General features: G+C 47.5%; 2 protein-coding genes across 3 annotated transcripts; both read left to right on the forward strand.

Annotated features, from left to right (window-relative positions):
• The first annotated feature begins 11 nt into the window (after nucleotides 1-11).
• Nucleotides 12-7,365, forward strand: RDM1 (RAD52 motif containing 1). Of its 2 annotated transcripts, XM_084496064.1 has the most exons (8): nucleotides 12-142; nucleotides 975-1,154; nucleotides 1,540-1,662; nucleotides 2,169-2,331; nucleotides 2,911-3,009; nucleotides 4,535-4,623; nucleotides 6,090-6,222; nucleotides 7,116-7,365. In XM_084496064.1, the coding sequence occupies exons 1-7, from the start codon at nucleotides 56-58 to the stop codon at nucleotides 6,189-6,191; spliced, it is 843 nt and encodes a 280-aa protein (XP_084352190.1). In that variant the 5' UTR covers nucleotides 12-55; the 3' UTR covers nucleotides 6,192-6,222; nucleotides 7,116-7,365. The 2 variants fall into 2 exon arrangements, with proteins under 2 accessions (XP_084352190.1, XP_084352189.1); XM_084496063.1 differs by lacking the exon at nucleotides 7,116-7,365 and having other exon boundaries at nucleotides 6,090-6,791.
• A 1,158-nt stretch (nucleotides 7,366-8,523) lies between these two features.
• On the forward strand, nucleotides 8,524-21,542 carry LRRC37B (leucine rich repeat containing 37B). The gene is made up of 13 exons (XM_084496062.1): nucleotides 8,524-8,594; nucleotides 9,035-9,106; nucleotides 11,635-11,706; nucleotides 12,143-12,223; nucleotides 13,721-13,792; nucleotides 14,836-14,910; nucleotides 15,422-15,540; nucleotides 17,532-18,931; nucleotides 19,034-19,129; nucleotides 20,016-20,080; nucleotides 20,802-20,862; nucleotides 20,949-21,097; nucleotides 21,182-21,542. The coding sequence occupies exons 4-13, from the start codon at nucleotides 12,165-12,167 to the stop codon at nucleotides 21,390-21,392; spliced, it is 2,307 nt and encodes a 768-aa protein (XP_084352188.1). The 5' UTR covers nucleotides 8,524-8,594; nucleotides 9,035-9,106; nucleotides 11,635-11,706; nucleotides 12,143-12,164; the 3' UTR covers nucleotides 21,393-21,542.
• The last annotated feature ends 749 nt before the right edge of the window (nucleotides 21,543-22,291 follow it).

Below are 22,291 nucleotides of genomic sequence, written 5' to 3' on the forward strand. Positions count from 1 at the left end.
GCGGGGCGGGCCGGGGCCGGGGGCCGGGCCCTGGGCGGCGGGGAGGGCTCCGGCCATGGCCGAGGTGCTGGCGTTCAGGGTGCCCGCGGGGAGCGCCCACACGCTGCTGGTCTGGGGGCTGGAGCCGGCGCCGGGCCTGGAGGTGAGGCTGGGCCTGGGGCTGGGGCCGGGACCGGGACCCCCGCGGGTCCCCCCGGGGCTGGGGAGCAGGATCGGGACCCCCCGGGCCTCCCCCCGGGGCTGGGGAGCGGGGTCGGGACCCCCTGGGTTCCCCCGAGGTTTGGGAGCGGGGTCGGACTCCGTAGAGGCCTCTCCCTACACAGACCTAAGGCCCCAGTCCCCCATCAGCACTTGGCCACTTCTCCCATCATCTTCCCTGTGTGCTAATACACTTTTTAACACCACCACCCCTTCTTTTTTTTTTTTTTTTAAATCATGTTTTAATTCCCTTGAGGCACTTAGGGCAACTGCAAGGAGGGTGGCAGGCTGCCGCAGGGCGATTTCTGCCCCTGTAGTCTGCAAAGCAAAACTAGGAGACCAAAATGTCCAAGAGCTGAAACAAAATCCCTTTAGCCTGCAAAATACTGTGCTAGTGTTTAACTGGAAGTCTCAACAAAACAGCGTGGCCACATAAAGCAGGATGGAAGAGAGTAAGAAGCAGTCAGGGATGAGGATAACCCACGGGACTGGAAACACCACGTCTGTCTGCTCTCCTCCTGGGTCAGAGGCTGGAAGATACTGTTCATGAGACACCGGGGTCAGGGTCCCATCAGGCTGAGCTTGTTTTTATGGGCAAAGCCTCATCTCCAGTCTTGCTGCTTATTCCAGGGTTCATTGCCATTATACAGAGGGAACAGTAATGAAATATTCCTTGTTTTCTAGGTAACTAGGTCCTGTCTCTGTCAGGGTTGCTTGTTCCCTGGAGTACCAGTGGATGTTCTTCAAAAGACCCTTTTTTTCTCATTTTTCCTCAGCATTCCCTGTTTTCAGTGTTTTCAAAATTTGGGCTGCTGTACTCCGTGCGAGCACACAGAAACGCTGCTGTGGCAGGGCCTGGGTATTACGCCATCATCAAGTTTTACTCAGACAGAGATGCCAGCAGAGCCCAGCGTGCATGCAATGGGCAGAGGCTGTTCCAGAAATCTCCCTTGAAGGTAAGCAAGGCCACGGGTGAGCCACTTACAGCACTCAGTACTGCAACTTCCAACAGTAGGGTAGAATCACAGAAAATATTTTTTGTTCTCAGTGATGTTCCCTGTGCCTTTCATCAAAGGTTGGCTGACTTTTTGCTGCATGCCTTGTAGTCATGACATCACCTGCCACTGGCTCCCAGGTAGCACTTAAGGAGAAAAATGCCAGCATCTCTCTGTTTGTGCACCCTGTTCCTGGGTAAACAATATTTCATGCATATCAGATATACTTGTGCTGTTAGGAAATAGGTAATGTACGTATATCTCTCCCAGAGCCATCAATGGTGTGTCCACAGTGGAAACCTTGCAAGCAGAGCCTTGCTAACCATATTTCTTCTTTCCTGAACAGGTTTGTGTTTGCACCAAGCAGAAGGGACTTCAGCAACAAGTCCTTGCTCTCAACAGCAACAAGTGCCAGGAATTGGCCAACCACTACCTTGGCTTTAATGGCTGGTCCAGTCGCATTATCACAGTAAGGGGCCCTTTATATTCATTCACCATCTTTCCCCTTTCTCTTTCCATCCCCTATTCTGAATTAGAGCTGTTGGTGGAATAAACAGAATTGTCCTCAAATCAGCAAATAATGAAGACAGCTACAGGAGCTGCAGCTTGGGTTTTGCGGTTTTTATGAAAGCTTATGAAAAGATTGCTGTGGGTGAGGGCATTGGCTGAGCTTCTGTTTATACAAATGGGGGCATCAGGTTTTCATGCGAGTGTAATTAAAGTAGTGCCAGGGCTTGTCTTCGCATGCTGAAAGTGTGTGAGTTGTCTGAGACTCCAGAAGATGGGGACTATGAGCCATTTCTAAAATAGGATCAAAACAGTAAGCATCCCTGTTCTGCCTCCACCATGTGCTACCTACCACCTTGGAGTCACACACTTTGCAGAGAAGGTCTGTACTATGCAAGCAAAGGCCTACGTGGTCACAATACCCCTTCCTATTCCATCTTAATTAATTATTTGTGGTCTTCCCAACAGCTGCAGAATGTATCAGGCTTTGATGATGAGAATGGGGACCTGGGAAAGATATTACAGAAGCGATCTGTGAAATACCTGGGTGCTGTGGAAGTGACACTGCCCAACCATGGGGTATGCACCAGGGGAGTTGGCCTCGGCGAGGCAGACATTGAAAACAGTGAAGGTATATTTTGCATGCAGATAAAAGTTTCTTCTAGCACCTTTCACAAACACTGTTCAATCTTGTTTCCACAGTTTGTGGATCTGATGTAGTATATGAATTTAGCTGGAGACAAGGATATGTGCAGGGACTTGTGCACTGCTGTGTTGCTGTACAGAAAGGGATTCCAAGGATGCCTCTTCCCTCCCAGTGTCATGTCAGGAACACTTACCTCCCCTGTAGGTTCTCATCCTCTCACCTGTAAGGCTATTCATTCCCCACCATGATCACTCCTGATGTAGCCATACTATATGATTCTAAAGAAATTTTGTGTCTGTGACGCAGCTCTGATGTCAGCTGGGCTCCCCATTGCCAGCTGCCCTGGGCAGGATCCTGACCCAGGGCTGAGGACTGTGTGCTGCTTAGGGTTGACCCATGAAGGCTTTGTGAAGGTACTGCCACACAGCCAACAACTAACAAAATAAAAGCAGCTTTCTTACCAGATCCATAAAGCTGTGTTTGCTTTCATTTGCTAGTGCAATGCAGCTGGTGTGCTTCATATGCAGATTTTCATCTTAATAACATGCTGTTTGTTTGGTATAGATCCTCTTGAGTTTGTCACAGCCACAAGAAGAGTTCAGAAACTCGCAGTTGGGAAAGCTTTGTCTAGCGCCTTTCAGAAGATACTCCTTGTAGTTTTAGGTAAGGCCTATTTTTGTATTAAACACTGGGGTGTTTAAACTAATGATATGACTTCCATGATAATTGATGTGAATTCTCAGGATTCACTGTATGTAGGGTCTCAGAATTAAACTTGTGTTGTGGTCTTCACTGATGTAACGCTGAAGAGTAGTTTCACCATATAAGCTATGTGAGTGAAAGGAGATGGATTTTTTTTTATGATAAAGACACTGAAACTGTTTCAAAAAATGCAAATGCTTGAAGTATAAACCCTGGCTTTATGCTTAAGCCAGGGTCTAAGGTAGAGCTTATTAGCACAGTATGTGTGCATGCTGAATGGGGATGTGAAGAATTTCTAGTTCCAGGGGTAATGTGAACTGAATTGCAGAGCTTTGCACACGTCACCTGGTTCCAAACCAGTCAGGTGCTATCAATGGTCCCTGCCCCACTGTTGTGTTCAGTGCTGCATATTTGGGCCTGCTCTCTCCTTTGTGTTTTTTAAATCATAGAAGCTGGCTCTATGTATAGACAGAAACTGCTAGATCTGCTTCTTCTGGGTTCCAGGTCTTGTGCTTTCTGAGCTTTTAGATGACACCTGTTTATGTGGGATCTGAGTACTTTAGTCTGTAATGCATTCAACTTCAGGACAAACTCTCATGTAATCAGGTCAGTGCCACTATCCTCACTTCACAGAGCAGGGACTTTGTCAGTAAACACCATCTCATGCTGTGGTACTGATACAGCAAACCATTTGAGCAGGAACTTAAATTCTGTTGAATTCAGCAGGATTTATATAATCTGCCAGCATCCTTCCCTGGATTCTTTAAGGTATTCCTTAGAAAGGTGAGTATTTAGGTGTTTTGCAGTGCTTCCTGCCTTTCGGTCCATCACATACACAAAGACCGGTAATTAATATGCTCCATCTTCTCCACAGATTTCTGCTTCCTTACTTTCAGTTTCCAATCCATTTAGTCAGAGCATTTCAGTTTTTTGCAGAGTAGACAGGCAGGCAAGTGAGAGAAGGAAGCAGTTCTGCAGATCCACAACGCATTACACAATGCAGTAACTAGCACTCTTTTCCTCTGTACCTCATAATTACCATGACAAAACCTTCAGCTCTTTCCTTCCTCAACTCTCAGAACTCCAGCACTCCTGGAAGTGGCACCGCCCAATCCTGCTTACACAGAAGCTTGCTTGACAGTAGAAAGATCAAACCCTTTATTTCTGAGTCCAGGCATGGCAGCAGGAATCAGAAGCTCTGTCCACATCTGTAGTAATGCTGCAGCCCATAAGCACTTCTTAAACCATTACCAAGAGATTAATTTTTTACAGTAAAACAGTTATATTACTTAAGAAAATAAATTAGAGCCCCACATTATGCTAAGGGACAATAAAATGACCTGTTCCTTGCACACTCATTCAGAGCAGCCAACCACTCTGAAAGCATTATGAGGTAGAATTGTCCCATTTGGAGCTGAGGGTAGGTTTATTGTCATTATGCACACTAACCATATCTCTGGCTGTTTATTTTGTGTGCTTGTTTCAGAGAATGGTAAAGTGGCTGTGGAGTACAACCACACTCAAGAGGAGCCCACAGACTCCTTAACAGAAGAGGAACTGAAGGGGCTTGTTCAGGTAAGACCAGCAGATGTTTAGCTTTTGCATAGTATCTGTATCTAGAGATCAGAGAGATACAGCTATCAACTGTTACAACCATTCACATCCTCTTTTTATGCAATTACCTCTTTCAAATTTCAGAAAGTAATCACATCTGGGAATTGTATAACAGCACACTAAGGTTATAAAACTCCTACTCTCCCAGGCAACTCTGTGTAGAAATGCATGTATATTTTAGCACAGGAATCATATAGTCACAGAATGTTTACGATTGGAGGGACCTTGAAAGATCATTTAGTCCAGTCCCCCTCTTGGAGCAGGAAAGTAAGCAGTTAGGCTACAGGACTGTTAAAGGGCAGGTTAATAAGTCTGACACATGACAGTGCCAAAGCCTGCTCTTCATAGAATCTGTGAAAGTGAAAATCCCAGTAAAGTTACAGTAGGTTAGATCAAATGATTTTTTAATAAGTTCTTTAATAAATACAACTGCCTATCTAGAAATCTCCTTTGTGAACTTATATTTACCCCAGGGAAAGATAGCTAAAAGCTTTGGTGAAATCCTTGCAGGTAATTGTGGGATCTGTTAGCATGCACCAAACAAAAATACCCAGGTATAACAGTAAAACTTTAATAATCATGCACAGTGAGATGAGTTCTGAATGCTAGCTTTTTCATACAACCAGTCCTGAGCAGATTTTTATCTCCCTTCATTTGAAAAATGCTATTTACCAGTTGGTGCTCTTTTGAAAGCAAGCATCAGTCTCACGTGGTGCATCAGCGACACATACAGCACAGTGTCAAACTCCTCCTGCAGTTTGCATGAAGGAAGTGTCTAATTAGCCTTGTGACACATTTGATGACACTGAGTCACCTAGTGTCCACGGGCAGAACTGTCTTCCTTTCTTACTGAAAAGTAACTAAAATATGAGGTATTTTTGTGTGTGAAGTAACTAATGTCTACCCCATCTGTTTTTTTCAGTTGAGATTATTCAATTTCTGTAATTTTGTTCTCTCTCTGCATTTTCCTCTGTATTGCCTCTTCTATCTGACTTCTTTTAAACCCACAGAGAAATGTCCTAACATGCAGTGACCATAAAAGAAGTGTGCAGAGAAAACCTGCTGCTTCCCTAACCCCTGTTTGAATAAGAGTCATGCCTCACTTCTGCAGCCACCTCACTTTCCTGGTGGTGGTGTGGGGGAGTTAATTCATCTCTCTCTCTGCAAGGCACCTACCAGGCTGATGAGGCTAGCTTACAGACAGGAATTTGGAGGGACTTGCTAGGGAGGAGAGCTTCTGGGTGTCATTTTTGGTTCATTTTATTGTGATGCTGCTCAGTATTTCCAAAACAGAAATGTTCCTGAATTTGTAAATTTTATGGAGGCCATCTTTTATACATGGTAAAAATACATTGTGTTTCTAGGTGCAGACATAAGAAGCAAAAATTTGTAGAGAAAGAAATTTACTCTTGGATTTCTCTCCCCAGGTCAATGAATTGCCCTTGGAACAGTTTGACCTCGAAGAAGAAGTTTTTTCCGATCTGAGTTTTGATGATGAGTTCCCTAGCTGGGGGATGCCATCTAATTAGTGCAGGTCTCTCTTCAGATCATTTCCAAAAGGTCTGTAGCGTTTGATTAGGAATGAAAGTCTAAAGCTGTGCAATGATGTATGCCTCATCTCCAATGTTTTATTTTTCTCCAAATACAGAACAGCAAAAGAAATGGGCAATAAACTTACTGTTACTAAAATTAAGCCCAAAAATGTATGCTGTTTCTGGAGAGGAAGTGATTTCCTGTCAGCTTATCCAGGTCAACTATATCTGGAAGCCAGCTTACCTGCACAGTTATTATTTAGACAGCAAAACAGATGTGCATAGCACTTGCAGAAAAATAAAATGAACAAGACCTCGCTGCAAGAACCTGCAGCTCAGGTTAGCTCTGATCTGCAGGAGAAAGTCAGAGGCAGGGAGAGATGTCTTACCAGCAGGAGTAGATCTGGTACTTACACATCTGTGCACAGGCACAGAAAAAAAATACTTCTCTAGGTGAAATTTCACTTAAAGAGATAAGCCTAACTCCTGTGTTGATGTATTGAACCAAGCAGTTGGGACCTTATTACAATTTAAAGCAGATTCTTTTTAACTTAGAACACATGTTTTTTATTAAATTGAGAAAAATCTTATTTTGTATTTCTGTTCGTGTGATACATGAATTTTTGAGGCAGCATATTCAGTGGGAAGGTACATTGAGCTCCCAAGCTCACAAGGGCATGTGGTGGGAGAGGGAATGCGTATTTGATAACAAACCCCTGCTCAGATTTTTTGCCTTCTGTCTTTGGTAAAAAGACAACTGAAGAATGGGAAAGCTCAGGGAAGACCCATGAAAATGACTGCAGGTCTGGAGTACAAATCTTGAAATGAGAAGAGTGTGGCATATTTATTTAACAAAAATAAATAAATAAATAAATAAATAAATAAATAAATAAATAAATAAATAAAAGTGATTTAATCCAGGACTACATGGCTCTGCAAGGAGAAGACACCCGATACTGGTTGAGTTTTTTAACCTGGAAGGCAAAGGTGAAACAAGATCCAGTGGCTGGGAGCTGAATTTAGAAAAATTGAAATGGGAAGTAAGATGCAACGTTTTACAAGTGGAAATAATTAAGCATGCGAGCAGACCTCGGAGGGATGTGGTAAAACCTCCATCATGGCAAGTTCTCAGGAGATCATATTTATAAAATGAAACACTGGCTGCAAATTACCCAGCTTCCTCTTTCTTATTCACATTGGAAATACTTGTTGATGATGTGAAATTAAAGCCCCATTGCTCTGTTTCCTATCAGCAAGTTTTATAACTCATCTTTTGAGTGGAAGTAGTGAGAGCCTGGTGGAAGGGCCCCCTCCCAGTGCAGGCGTCCTGTGGTGGTGGGGTCAGCCTTCCTCACGGGAATCCCAGATACACAGTAAAATCTCTCAACATGCTCCTTTTTAGGGGCAGGACATCCCACAGCAGGGAGAAAGAAAAAAAAAAAAAAAAAAAAAAAAAGAAATAACCAAAACCTCCACTGTGAGCTGTGAGGTGAGGTGAGGCAAGGCCTGCACAGGCCCCAGGCCTGTGGCCTGGTTGCCCGGCGACCCCGGCTGTGCCTGCGCCAGCGCCATGGGCCTGCCCCAGCCCCACTGCCCGCTCCTCCTCCTAGCACTGCTGCTGGCGGCAGCCCCGGGCCAGGGGCAGCCCAGGGGCTTCTGCCCGGCCTCCTGCCACTGCCACCGGCGGCTGCTGAACTGCAGCTGGGCCTCCCTGGCTGGGGTGCCCCGGGCCACCCGCCGCTGGGCCTTCTCCATCCTGTGAGTACCACGGGGCAGGGCTGGAAGCGCTGCTCCCCCACGTCCAGGTCAGACCCCTCAATTGGACCTTCCTCGGTGTTTTATCCCCGCTGACCCCTGCCTGGTAGTGAGCTAAGGCAGGGTGCCAGCTGAAATCCACCCACCCAGACCCTGTACTGGCCTCGCCACAGGGGACACCCAACAGAGGGCCAGCCGCAGGTGGTGGTGGTTTCCAAGAGTTTGTGTGGAAATTTGAAGGGGTGAAGCTGGGCTATGTGGTTTTGAGTCTCCAGGCCAACTCTGCCCTACCTTAGCATCCAAATTTGCAGGGGAGCGGGTTTTCCAGTTGCATACCTAACCTTCCAGGACCCCTCTGTCTTCCAAAGAAGCAGTGAGATTTATGGAATGGAAAAAGAGGACTTTATAGATAGTGTTATAAAAGTCTTGACTGAAATCCCTGAGAATTGTGCTACAGGGAAGGAGCAGCTCTGACACAGGGCACAGGGTGTGTGTTTGCAAGTTGTCATTTTGAAGACCTTTTATATACAGCACACTAGTAATGGTAGTGATGTGCCAACCATTTCTTTGCAGAGATTTCACTGGCAACTCTATTTCTTCCATTGAAAAGCAAGTATGGAGAGAATACCCATGGGCTGAGTACTTGTAAGTATTCTCTAGCATTTTAAATGTCAGGGGTTCAGATATTTTCAATCCAGCCAGTCTGTTTTTTGAGCCAAGAGTATGAAGAGCACAAGCACCCACACAAACAATTTCCATGTGAATTCAAAGCTGAGCTGCTCACCAAGGAGGGGCATAGAAGCCCCTGTGCTTCCTGGGATGGCAAGAAATGCTGTGAGCTGTGACCCTTGTGGGAAAGTCTAATGGCCTTCATCCTATGGGACCATCCCTGTGCCTATTTAATCAATGATCACATTACAGTTAGCTTCAGCAGCTCAGGAAAAAGCACGTGTTCCTCAGATGTGTGGCAATGACCCCCATAGTGACTCAAAGAGGTCTTTTAGTATAGCTGTTGCAGGATATTTTCCTTTGAAAATATTATTTCCTCCTGAGGTAGCAGTAAATGTCTGTCTATCTCATTCCAGAGTTCTCCAGGACAATGATCTGAGGGCAGTGAAGAGGCATTCGCTGGAGGGTTTGCTCCTGCTGAAGCACCTGTATGTACCAGTTCTGTCCTCTTCCTGGCAGGCAGAAAGGCCCTGACCAGCACACTGCTGGAGGAGACAGTGGCTCACCCTCTCATTGGGCCCCTGTTGCTCTTCCCACCCCACAAAAGTGTGCTTTGCTCCTCCCCTGTTTCAGGCAACATTCACAGCAAAATTCACAGGGTGTCTCAGTGCTGCAATAGTGGCCAGTGGGATGATGCACATAGAGATGTGGTGCAGCTTTAATTTCCCCAAGCCCAACAAAGATGAGGAGGCTGCTCCCCTTTCCCACAGGACTTTGGTTGACTTGTAGACAACCTCAGTGTAACCATGGCCTCCCACAGCCTGGAAGATTGCCTCTGACTTTTTTTATCTGAGGACCAATTTTTTGAGGGGTGACGGTCACGTAGAACAAGGCAAAACCCATATATGCCTTGTTTCTGCTAAGCTTTGGATGGAAAGATATTTGCTGCAGTGAAGACAGAACCCCATATTGTTGGTCACTCTTGGGATGGTCTCTCTGTTTGCTTACTGTATTCATGAAATTCCCCTGGCTGCCTATGTCCCTTCCTGTGCTGAAATCCCAGACAGACTGAGGTTGGGAGGTCTCTGCTACAGCCTCCTGCTCACAGTAGGGCTGACCTCCAAGGTTGCTCAAGGCTGTATCCAGCTGAGTCCCCTCTCTTCTTGGAGGAGAAACAAATGTGAATCTAAGACCACACAATGTCACATGAATTTGCAACAAGTACTCTCACGCTGTCTGGAAGGGAGCAGTGGAGTACTAAGTTTTGTTCTTCTTAAAGTTCAGATTTTTACATACATGTATTTTGGGTTTGCCTGTAGGGTACATGCAAAGGAAGAGTGAGATAAGAGCAGCAAAATCTTGTCCTGTTCTCTGCTTTTTACTTGGTCACTGTCATCCTCTCTTTTCTCAGACTACTTAGAAAAGGCTAAAAGCCAGAAATAAATCCACCTATGGAGGCTCAGAGCATTAGTGCCCAGAGCCCACATTTCCTGAGCCTTACAGGACATGTGGATTCACTCAGTTCTCAATACAAATCTCATCTTGAATTAAAAATTACTACTGGTGTGAAAAAGTTGACAGCAAGGGAAGCCCTGGCTTGGAGTTGGCTCATGAGGGTCATGTTTTGGACCCTGCTTGTCTGACTATTACTAGAATAGCTGAAATGAGGGATGTGTCCCAAAAAAAATCTCTGTTGCTCACATCTGTAGATCATTGCAACTATCTCAGCTCCACTGTCATCTGCATTTCTAGTGTCATTTATAGAGTGTGGCCCTTACATGCTAGCATTTTTTCCCACAAAAAGAGAGGTTTCGTATTTTCTAATACTTACATTGGCTTGGAAAGAGGCATATACTGGGTGGTCTTGGCCTTTCTGGAGCAGCTCCTGCAGTGAGGCAGCCCCAGGGCTGCATGTAGGCCTTGTCTCAGTTCTGTGGAATGAGTGGAAAACTAGGTAGTGTCCCTCCGTGTGTGTTCTTAGCAGGTACTGGTGCCCCACGTCTTAGAAAAGAAGGATCCAAAAACTTAAAAGCAGAAAGCATGTTCTGCAGGATGTGGTTTACAGGCTAAATCGGTCAGGTTGGGAACAAACAGGCTTCCAGCCACATTCCCTTTCCACAAGGCTGTAAACTGAACTCTCTGAAACACTTCTGAGATCACATGTGCCAAGACCTTCTTCCCACCTGCTCTGCCTTCCCCACTGCTGGGCTCTTGCTGGAGCTGCCTCCTCAGAGGTCCAGGTCCCATGGATGAGAGCTGCAGTTGCTTGCTGATGCTCTTCCTCAACACTCTCCAGGAGTGAGGCCATGTCCTACAGAAGAAACCTTGTGCATTCATCTCCTCTAATTTTAGACGCTTAATAATTGCCTAGGATTAAGCTAATTGTTCAGGCTCTCATTCTCCATGGAGAGGAACAAGCACTTCCCATTCTCCCAAATGATCTGAGGAACCTGTCTGAGGCAGGGATGAATCACTCCCCAGAAGTATTTCTCTCTCGCTGTTTACTGCAGAACAAGCCTGGGCAGGGCTTGTAGGAGATTAAGAGAAAAGCAACCATTTGTTGTCACACATGTATTTAACCAAGCCATCTCGGAGCCCCAGAAGAGTGTTCAGACACTCTTTTGTCTGTCACCAGCAAGCAAAGCCCTGATGGCACCCCAGGATGGCAGGCTGAATCTCTGTGGCATATCCAGAGGGTCACATGTTGCTGTGGTCCATGCAAATGCTTCCTCAGTTGCTAAATTGTGCCTGTCTACAGATTATTTTCTGCTATCATTGGAGAACAATCAAGTCCTGAAATAATTCTTGTGGGATCAATGTTAGAAAAAAATTGCTGAGACGAAAGCCACCTCCAGTCATGAGGGTTATCACAGGTTACACACCACCGCAAGCTAGTGTCAGATATAAACACTGTGAAATCAGAGCCATGTGACATATATGCTGCCAGTGTCATAGCAAGGGAAAGTAAATACAACAGTGAAAATGTAACCAACATTTCATGTTCTAATTTTAACAGGGATTTATCCTGCAATAAAATCCTGTCGATTGAAGAACATGCTTTTGAGCCACTTCCTTTCTTGCAGCTTATGTGAGTTGTAAAAATTTCTTTCTAGTGTATTTGCTGAAGTCTGTTGGCATTTATAACCCTTTATGTGCTAGAAAATGTTCCTATTATTTTTAAAATAATGTCTAAACTTCTTCTGCGTAAAGAATAGATGAGCTAGAGGTAGAGAGATCAATGCAGATGGCTGGATGACCCACAACAGGATGAGAGATCAGTGTGGTTGTCCAAATGCAGCCATAATAGGAGCCATTTCTTGAAGGTTTACTGTATCCTGGAACACAAATAGATTAAGCACATGTGCAGTTCATTTCCTCTCCTTCACAGGTTAAAAGAATGAGAAAGTGGCAGTTTCCTCCCTATTCTACCTTGGATTTGCATATTTCCTACAAATCAATACCACTCCACTCCAGCTTCCTGTAGGACAGAACAGATTCATTTCTGCAATCTCCTTTTCCTCCAGAAACCTCCGTGGAAATCTCATCATGCAGATCCAGAATGGCACTTTCCAGGCATGGCATGGGATGCAGTTTTTACAGAATCTGTAAGTATAATGAGGACTGAAGGTAGATGGAGTGGGTCTCTGCAGTGACAGTGGAAAGAACAGATTTGCTGTCTGTAAAGAGCTGAATCCTGCTTTAGATGTTATCCAGGGTCCACCAGGAGTCTGCATTCCGAAAGCCACTTTTTCTGGCCTGCTCCTCTTCTCTGGGGCTTCCTCAAACCAACACTGGGTTCAAACAGCTGTGGAGGGAGCCCAGGGAGATGGATAAGTAAGAAATGCTGGTGGGAAGGGAGAAGAGGCAGGGAAATGAGGGGTCTGGGATGTGACCTGGATTTCAAGTCAGAAATTTCACTTTGAGTATTTGCATTTAAAAATAAAGGTGATCATAAACATCCACAAAAGGGGTGGGGTTTTTGTTCTTTTGGTGTCTAAGAACTATGGCTTAACCCATAGTTCTATCAAGAAGCCCTTCCAAGGATAGGATCACTGTTTCCATACGGACCCAAAGAAAGGTGGGGCATTTTGACCACTGAGGGTTCATATACATAAAGAAAAGGCCACAGTCTCCCTGCTCTCCTGAAAACTGCAATACTTCTCACGTGATATACCAAATAAGGCAGGAGAATAAATGATGAATAGCAATTCCCATAGGGCTAGGCCGCAGCTTTGTCTGGCTGGGTGGAGTAACAGAGTAAAAGTTTATGGACACTGGAAATGTAAGAAAATATGGAAAGTAAAAGTCCAAAATAACATCAAAGTCCTGGTTAAGGGAAGCAAAGAGAAGGTGTGAGCTGAAGAGGAAAGAAAGAGATGTTGTATTTTCCAGAAGAAACACTTCTGGGCCTTTTTGCTCTTTTAGCTGGAGATAATCAGGACCTGCTGTATTGTGTGAATCAGCCCATCAGCATCTGTTCCTGTCTGTTGCCTTCATCCCAGGCCCTTCCTCACACATGTAGTACTGAGCCAATTTTTTATCTTCAGGCTGAAATTTCCTATGTTTGTTCTCCACTTGAAAGGAAATTCTTTGGGGAGGTTTGAGTAAAAGTTGTTCAGCCAAATCCACATCTGCCATCCATAAAAGTGGGCTGGATCCTTATCAACCATAAACCTCTTTACACCAGTCACACAGTGTAGAAGAGCCTGGAAAGGGGATTTCAGTATAATTCAGCATCAGATCCAACACACACAACTCTCTTTGGGCCTCTCTGATATTTAAAAGGCAGAAATTTGAAGTCTGGCAAAAAGGAAAAATACCCTGATCACAGAAATGCTTTGCAATGATCTAGTGGAAACTCACTTTGATTTAGCTGTGTTTATACAGTTCAGGAACCACTGGGATTTTTTCTCTATAGTAAATGTTTTAACCATTTCCCAATTCTCCAGTGCCTACTGCACAGTCAAGCTTGGTTTTACAGACTTCTGTGTCTCTGTATGTTAGAGGACATGTGGACGTATGGACATGCTTTCCCCACGTGCCCTTGCACATGCAGCTCACGTCCTTCCCATCACCCAGTCACAGTGGCTTGTTTTTTGCAGGATCCTAAGCCATAACCCCCTGTCTGTTATCAATGACACGTCATTCTTTCAGCTGCCTTCAGTCAAATATCTGTAAGTATTGACTCATTTTTATCAGATTAATATAGATCTTTGTCTCTCTGGAGTGCCCTGCTGTCAGGAAAGTGGAGATCTGGTAGAAAATCTATTCTCCCAGCCTGACTCTGCTAGAGGCACAAATAACTGGCACCAGCAGAGCCTGGCAAAGGCCAAGCAGTTCTGCTCCGCCCCCAGCACAGACCTAGATGCAAAGTAACCAAGTTGCTGGGACACAAACTGGAAAAGACAAAACACCAGCCAGGCCTGGGGCTGTGGAGTGGCCTGAAGGGTCTGGGATGTAGAGCTTAGGGATATGGTTTAGTGGGGACTGTTAGCGTTAGGTCAGAGGTTGGACTCGATGATCTTGAGGTCTCTTCCAACCTAGAAATTCTGTGATTCTGTGATTCTGTGAATGCCCCCACACCTGCCTGTGTGCTGAGCGGCTCCCAGTAACCAGGACAGTCATGCCAGCAGTCCTGAGCTCCTGCCCACCCCATGTCCTGAGCCTGCTGCCTTGACACAGCTCAGGGCAGGTGATGCTCTGTGGTGATCATGATTCACACCATCCTATGGCTCTTACTCATATTTCCATGACTTCAGGGAGGAAAGTGCCTGTGCTTTTTGCAGAGGTCCTTCCTGTTCACAGCCCCGGTATCGCACAGATACCCTTAGCTATCTGCTCAGCACATTTTCTCCTTTCACTGGTATAATCTCTCTTTCCAAGATCAAACATCATCTTGGGCAAGAAGAATTTCTTAAGCAAGGGAGAAGGACTGGATTTGCACCCAGGACAGCAGTAGGAGGGCTTTGAGATGGGGAATCTTTCCTGTTTACATCAGGCTCCCCTGAAGTCTGCAGGACCCACTCCTGCTTCAGGCCCTATGTCAAAGGAGCATGTCAAAGCAGAAAAGCAATGGGGTTTTGAATTACTTCTGTCCGATTAGCAGAAGTGGATCCCTCTGAGAACACCAGAGTCATCAGGGACCTGGGCTTGTTCTCGGAACAGAGTTTCCATAAAGTGGCTTATAAATGTAATGTGTTTTTTCAAATCCTTTCAGAGACCTGAGTGCAACACAAGTGACTCAGCTGACATTACTCACACTCCTCCTGACAACAGTCCACTTGGAAAAGCTGTGAGTATGCAGAGACTTGGTCCCAGCTGCCAGCAGATTGCAATTGCTGAAATAAGGGGTCTGAATGGGAGACAAATCAGCTTACTGCTAAATCAGAACACCCCCACCTTCTACACATACACACACAAGCCTAAGGTTTGGCGTTTACTTTTGAGAACTCCTAAACTCACCTGCTAAGTGTCAGAATTTCACTATTTAGGTGACATGTTCCATGTTTTTCAAAAGGAAATTTTAAGTCACGGTGGGGTGTGTTTCTGTTTCAAATTGTATTTTGGGAATGGTTCCATTTTCAAAGGTAAAATGAACATTCTGATCAGAGAAACCTATCAAAACCTCATTTAGAAATCTGGAGCACTTATTTGTCCAGTGGGATTTGGGGTTTGGGGGGAAGTTTTCCAGAGCTGTAGAAGAAATCCAAGCAAAACTGAGCACTATCTGTGTGTTACCTGAGCTAGACTCATAGATATGGATTGAGAAGCTGGGGTTTTCTCCAGTAACCTCTTATCTTTAGCAAACTGCCCAGTGATACAGCCTGCTGCCTCTGCCAGGAGAAACACACCACTGAAACCCCATGCAGGACCGTCCAGTTCCACTGTGAGGATCTGTGCACCACCAGCACTCCCCAGTGCGGTAGGTTTGCTCATGATTTATGCCACTGTTGAGGTAGGCTTGTGAAATCTGCTCTAGCTTTAGAAGATGCTGTAGCAAGGCCCCATTTTGTGGGTTCAGAGCCTGTGCTGGCCACCCCGATGGCAGCAGCCTAGCTTGGTGATTCCTAGCCAGTCCCAGGGACACTAAAACTGGGTGGATGCTGTGTGGCTCACTGAGCACAGCTCAAGGAATTTCATCTAAGCAAGGCCTTTAATCAGCCCACAGGCCAGTGCAGGCAGCTCAGGTGAGACCTGGGAGACCTCAGACTGTGCTTCCTCAGCCACAGGCACAAAAATTTCCCTTTTCAGAACAATACTTGGAAAAAAAACAAGGGTTGAAAAGTTGCTAGCGATTACACATATCTTTTGTGTCAAATAATATCTTGAGAAGAAATAGCTTGCAAGGCTAAACAAACACATGAGCTTCCAATCCACACAGCGCATCTAGCCAAGTAAATCATGTGTGCCCAGTACTATTCCCAAGCACTGGAAGGCACATAAACCCCCCAAGTTTTCCCTGAAAACCTCCTGAGCCTTTCCAGTGGCACCATACCTTGGCTAGTCACAGCTCAGCAGTGACGGCAGTGCCAGACACGGCACTGGCATGGCCAGAGGGTCCTGTAGAGTTCAGATCACGCTGGCTGGGTGGGACATGCTGAGCTGGACCTCAAACCTGCCCCCATGCTGGGAGCCCCAGGAACCATAACCGAGCATGGGTGCCCCTAGGCAGGCTCTGCTGAAACCTCCTGTAATTCATGGTGTGCTAGAGGGGGGCCAGGACACTCAGGCTCCAAAAACTGCTTGGAGAACCTGAGAATATTGCTAGATACGTCTGCCCTCTGTAGAAGAGGGAGCAGTAACTCTGATCTCCTTTGCAGGACACTATGTGAACACCAGGCATTGTCTTGCTAGTCTGTGCAGAGTGAGCACTGCCCTGCTCAATCTTTGCTCAGGGTAAATATCATCCTATTCAAAGCAGAGACAAGCTAGACTTCTGCAAATAGATACAGCAATATTTCCAAGGTCCCCAGGTAACTCATTTTCTAACTGGATGTAGACAAGTGAGCCTAACCTCATTGCACATCTAGGGAAAACAGGCCACTTAATCCATTTAGGGCTTGACACCCAAAGATGCTTTAATTTCCTATCAGTTTAACAGGAAAAAAGGGTGAAATACCTTTGTGATCTGTAAATATTCTTGACCATGTCACCCTGCCTCTAGCATTAAGCTACCTGCAAAGCAGGTTTAGAGATAAGTTTGTGTTTGCAGCCTCAGTGTAGGACTCTTGGAAAGACTTATATTAGCTGCAGACTCAGCATGTTCCCTTTGCATGCCAGGGCAGGCACTCTCCTGGACTTTTTGCATCACTCTGGGTCAAATGTCCACATCTTCCGCTTCTTCTAGGGCTGGTTGAAGGGAACTGCATCCATCTGCAGAGAATCAGCTCTCCATTGTCAGGGACTTGCTCTGACTGCAGCCCCATCACTGCTTTGGGGAACTAGACAATAACCCGGTGGCACTTTAACGGGAAATATCCCGGGCTTTCCTGTCTGCAGGGAGAAGGGCTAGTTGGGATAACCGAGCAGGGGCAAACACCGTGTCTTTGGGTATTCTGCTTTCCAGGCTCACTCCTAGTTAAAAAAATTTAGTGACTTTAGCAACTCAACGCTGACTCGTATCAAGCTATGGAAAACTCTCCCACAGAAAACCCATTCCCCCAGGATGTTTCACATTGATCCAAACAGAGCCCTGGGAGACACCAGAAAAAACATCTATCTCTTCTGCCCCGATGAGATAATCTGATTGATTTAACAAGACTTTTCCCATCTGTAACACTTCCACCATTCAGTTCACACACTCCTTTGTCTTAAAGACAAGCTCCTGCTGTTCAGGGTAAACCTTTGACCCTGCATTTTGGCAGAAAGTTTCTCGTGGCTCAGGAGTCACTGATCTGCTCTCTTGGTGTTCAGCAGCTCACACAGATTCTCTGGCAGAGGCACAAGCAGAAGTAATGAAAGCAGTCCAATCCAGAAAACCAACCACCAGCACGGTGTTAAGCCTCAAGCCCAAGGAGCCTTCATTTGAAGACCAAGAAACTGCAACACTTGCAGTTGTCCTGCACCCAGCTGGCACTGACAGTGATCTCAGTAACCCAAATGATCACATTTCCAGAACAAACTCATATTCCCCTCAGCACCTCTCCAGGCAGGAAGGCAAAAACAGTAAGGAGCTGATGCTGCACAGCATTCAGCACATGGACTGGACCAGTGAAAGTGATAAGAGAAAACTCTATTTCCTAGCAAAAGCACTAGTGGCTGAGCTCAAGAAGAAGTTGCACATGGTTAAAAGTGTCGTGACTGTGGAAAACACCATCTCACACCTGCCAACACCTGCCATGTACGAGATCTCAGAGCAAGAGACAGCCTCAGGCTGGGTGCAAAAGCTGCATGACTTAGATTTGAACCATGCACCATTAAACCCCCAGGAAGTAGCTGGGAGGTTAAACCCCACCAACAACATCTCTGTCCTCAGACATCACAAAAGATCCATACTTCCTTCAAAACATTCCCTTCCACTCTCCCCAGCAGAGGCTTCTCATTTGTCTGGGTCTTCTGAGATACAAAATTACCCCTATGCTGTGGAACAGACCAAGAAAACTCATTATGTGGAGGATGCAGAAGATGTAAAGGAAACATCATCTCCAAGGCAGGGCTATGTCTGGGCTTACAAAAAGCACAAGCAGCAGGATAGCCCATGTCTGAATAGAAATAATCAGCTTTTCTACAATGTGTTTCATGATGTGAATCCAGAAGAAGAGCCCACACCAGCAAAAAGTAAAGGAGAACAGAGAGAAAACACAAAACAACCTTTTTCCTCTAATCTGTCAGTTAACAAGAGTCGCCCCGCTGCAAGCAGCATGCTGAAGAACATGGCTGAAAACGAGGGCTCCTCTGTGGGTGAGAATTTCCTGGGCACCCATCAGACCACAGAAACACAGTGGAAGCTTCCAAAGGAAGGATTCGATTCCCTCATTAAACGAAGAAGCTCAGACAGCCCGGACAACACACTGGTTCAAGGAGACCTCTTTGAAATCAAGGTCAAGCATCACCTACACTTGCTGGTCCCAGACAAAGCCCTGCGGACGTTCATCGCCCAGGTGGCGCGAGCGCTGAGGATGGACTGCAGCCTGCCTGATGTCCAGCTGTCCTGTGCGAAGATGGTGTCAAAGACAGGGCTGCTCATAAAGCTGCTCAGCAAGAGGCCAGCTGGGCAGGGAGCCTCCTCTCGCACGGGCTGGTGTCTCCTGCAAGGGAACATCTCCACCGGCGTGGCCCAGGCTGGTGCAGCAGGCAGGAAACTCGCAGGGAAGGTAGGGCAGATGTGGGGTATTGCTGGATGTGATCCTTCTGGGCAGTGGGAATGGAAGGAGTAACAGTCTCTCCCTCCCCGATTTTCTCTCTTTTTGTCCAAGTGGAAAGCAGAGCACAGCTCTGGCAAGAAGCTTCTGTTGGCGATATCGGTGTCCCTCATCATCACGATTAATCTCACAGTGATTTGTCTCATCGAGGTGAGCAGATAACTCATGAGGCGGGCAACTGGCAGTCAAGCCTTGCGGCCAGAGCATGTGGGCTGGGGTGGTGCCTCCCTGCACAGTCTGTGAGAGCCAGGGTACCAATGTGGGTGTCTGTGGACATCCTGGATGGTGCAGGAGGTGTTTACCCGCACCGTACAGCTCTGGGGGCATCCTGGCATCCTTCACGACCTGTCCAGATCTCAGCTCTGAGCTTTGCTTTCTCAGCTTCTTTGAGGGGGCTCCCTGTCATCGCGGCCTCTCCCATCAGTCTCTCCTTGAGTTTTATGCCACAGCCCCTGCCCTGCACCACCCTGGCCCTATAGAATCTCCTACCAGGCTCTTCTGACCCTGCCCTGCTCTCCTGCTGGTGCTGATTGCTTTCATCCACGCAATGATTCCCATGCTTCCTTCACTCTTGCCAAAGCCAAGTACTTGTGCAAGGTTCAATTGCTCTGCATGGGTCAGAGCAGTGCCAGGGACAGACAGGGGTGAAGGCCCAGCATGACCACAGGTATCAGCCTCCTTCACAGGTGCTTCTCCCTGGAAAAAGCTTTTATTTCTTTAAAAGCCTACCTACATGTTTAAGATCGGCTTTGAACAGAAGGGGAGTACCCTGTAAAGCACTGCACAGATAAGAAAGGCAGACATAAACATTTCTGAGATTAGGAGAGCTCTGGGAGTTCAGGTCATTCCTAAGGCAGAGAGTGGGGAGGCAGGAAGGGAGGATGGGCTCTTTCTAAAAAATGTGGCTGCTGGCACAGGCTTGCACATGTATATAACACTCTTGGTTTAAGGAACAACCTTTTGGCCTCCCTTGTTTTGCAGAGCGTGACGAGAAAATCCTGATGTTACGAGTCTCTCTCTCTCTCTCCTTGACCAGGTTTGCTCCCAAAAACCTGCAGCTGCTTCCCAACCGCAAACCACCAGTAAATCACGACTAAGATGGTAATTACTCCCTCCTCCATGCCACTGCTGTGCCACAAACAGTCCTTTCTCTGAACAGCACCTAACCCCAGGGCCCCCAGCATGCAGGCACTGGTTACGGAAGACTCACCAGCTGAGTGGAGGTGTTTAAAACATACCGTTTTTTAGGAGACCCAGAAAAGGGACCCCAAAGCGTGAGTAATCAGCACAACTGTACACTCTGGGCCAGCACCTCCGCAGACACCCAGGCAGCACAAGGCAGCAGGCTGATGCTTCACCCTGGGTGTGGGTTTCTTGGCCCAGGGCTCCTGCCAGGCCCCGTGTCCCCGTGGCTCACCCAGCCCCAGCCCGACTGAGCCCCCCGGTCACAATCACACCTCGCTGCTCTGAGTGATGGCAGCACTGCCCTATTGCCCCCCGCCCCTCTCCCTGCAGAGTTGTTCCTGTGCTCTCTAGATGCCGTCAGATCCGAAACTGGAACAGCCCTGGGTGCTTTCTGGGGCTATTAAGGTCAGCCAAAACTTCACCCTGTGTGAAGAGAGGCTCCTGCCCTGGCGAGGCTGCAGGGCAAGGTGACTTCTTGAGGTGAGAGATGATGCACACAAGCATCCCGCTTCCTTCCATGCACTGGATCCGGACGTTTTGAGCACTGTAAATGCCAGTTGCCTGACTCTACATGCTGCCATTACCAGCTTCCTTCAGTTTTTATCCTGTTTGTTTTGTTTTTTGTTTTTTTTTTCAGGTTCTTTCAGAAACTCCTGCCGCTTAGATGGCGCAAGAACAAGTATGACATTAGAGGGCAGGTAAGGGCCGAGACTGGTTGAGGTGTGCCCCTCTGCCTGCTGGCTGCCCACCGTACAGAAACGATGCCTTCCCTGGTGCTTTCCAGGGCTCTCACGGATCGGATCGGAATAAAACCAAACCACAGTGGCTTATAGACCTCTACAAACCTCTTGATGACCAACTGAAGAAGTCCTTAATTGAGCTGTATGATGAAGAGTCCTCCGAGGAGGAGATTTTTGGCAAGCCTGAGCTAGAGTAAGTGGGGACGGTGCCTGCGTTTGTTTCTTGTTCTGGCGCAGAGCTGCAACGCTTCCCTTCGCTGCCTTGCCGTTATTTCAGCAGGATGTCCACAGCACCCGAGAAGGGCCATGATCTCGTGGAAATGCAGCTGCCTGGAGACCTGACGCCTCCACCTCGCAACCCTGCTGCACCCCAAAACCCCCTCTCCACCCAGAAGGACGCGCTGGGAGGACACGCGCCCGGGGTGCCCTCGAGCCTGGCCCAGCAGGACAGGAGCAGAGGGGCTGCGAGGGACGGGGAGCCCCCCTAGGGCTCCGGTGGCGGCAGCACTGCGGCACCAGGCACTGAGAGCCACCCTCCGCCTGCGGGCACGCAGCCGGCCCCGCTGCCAGGCGGTGCGAGGCCACCAAGGCCTCTTCTGTGGCAGCCAGCAGAGGCCGGGCGCTTCGTTCCAGGAAGGACTCGGGGTGGGGGGGTGGAATTAAAAGGATTTGTTATGGAAACGTGTGGGGTTTGGGCCCAGCGTGAGCGGACGGGGGGTGGCTGTGTGCGCGTGGCTGGGCTGCGTGCACACGCGTGGGTAGTGGTGACAGGAGGGCCACGAACGTGCCACGGGGAGGCACAAACCTCCTGCCGCCCCTGCAGCGTGCGCCTCCACGGCTGTGCCTGGGCCTCTGCGCACGTGTGCGTGCAGGGGGGGCTGTGGGGCTTGTGGGAACGTGGGGGGGCAGCACAGCTCCGTGTGGGTGTGTGCCTGTGTCTGTGCGTGTGTGTGTGTGTACATGTGTGTATGCCTGTGTACGTGTGTACACATGTACGTGTGTACATATGTGTGTGTGTTGTGTGTTTACGTGTGTATGTGTGTACTTATGTGTGTACATGTGTGTGTGCACATGCATGTACGTGTGTGCATATACATGTACGTGTGTGGTACACGTGTGCGTGTGCTTGTGTCCATGTATATGTGTGTTGTGTTTGCATGTACGTGTGTGCATGTTTGCACGTGTGCTTGTGTGTACGTGTGTGTGGTTTTTGCATGTACGTGTGTGTGCGTGTACACGTGTATGTGCACATGTAGATGTGTGTACACGTGTGTGCATGTACTTGTGTGCACATGTGCGTGTGTCCGTGTGCCCGTCCTTGCACACGCACCTCCCCGTGCCCGCTCCCGCGCTGCTGCCGCGCGCCCGCGCCCCGCCCCTTAGCCCC

This window comes from Aythya ferina, assembly GCF_964211825.1.
Source record: "Aythya ferina genome assembly, chromosome: 23".
Lineage (NCBI taxonomy): Eukaryota > Metazoa > Chordata > Aves > Anseriformes > Anatidae > Aythya > Aythya ferina.

What these genes read in the sequence shown, in the direction of transcription:
- RDM1 (XM_084496064.1), top strand. Translation starts at nt 56, where the DNA reads ATGGCCGAGGTGCTGGCGTTCAGGGTGCCCGCGGGGAGCGCCCACACG. An exon ending in GGTCCAGTCGCATTATCACA is followed by an intron (nt 1,663 to 2,168) that starts GTAAGGGGCCCT and finishes TCTTCCCAACAG; the next exon opens with CTGCAGAATGTATCAGGCTT. An exon ending in AACTGAAGGGGCTTGTTCAG is followed by an intron (nt 4,624 to 6,089) that starts GTAAGACCAGCA and finishes TTCTCTCCCCAG; the next exon opens with GTCAATGAATTGCCCTTGGA.
- LRRC37B (XM_084496062.1), top strand. Translation starts at nt 12,165, where the DNA reads ATGCAGATCCAGAATGGCACTTTCCAGGCATGGCATGGGATGCAGTTT. An exon ending in ATGCAGTTTTTACAGAATCT is followed by an intron (nt 12,224 to 13,720) that starts GTAAGTATAATG and finishes TGTTTTTTGCAG; the next exon opens with GATCCTAAGCCATAACCCCC. An exon ending in AGTAAATCACGACTAAGATG is followed by an intron (nt 20,081 to 20,801) that starts GTAATTACTCCC and finishes TTTTTTTTTCAG; the next exon opens with GTTCTTTCAGAAACTCCTGC.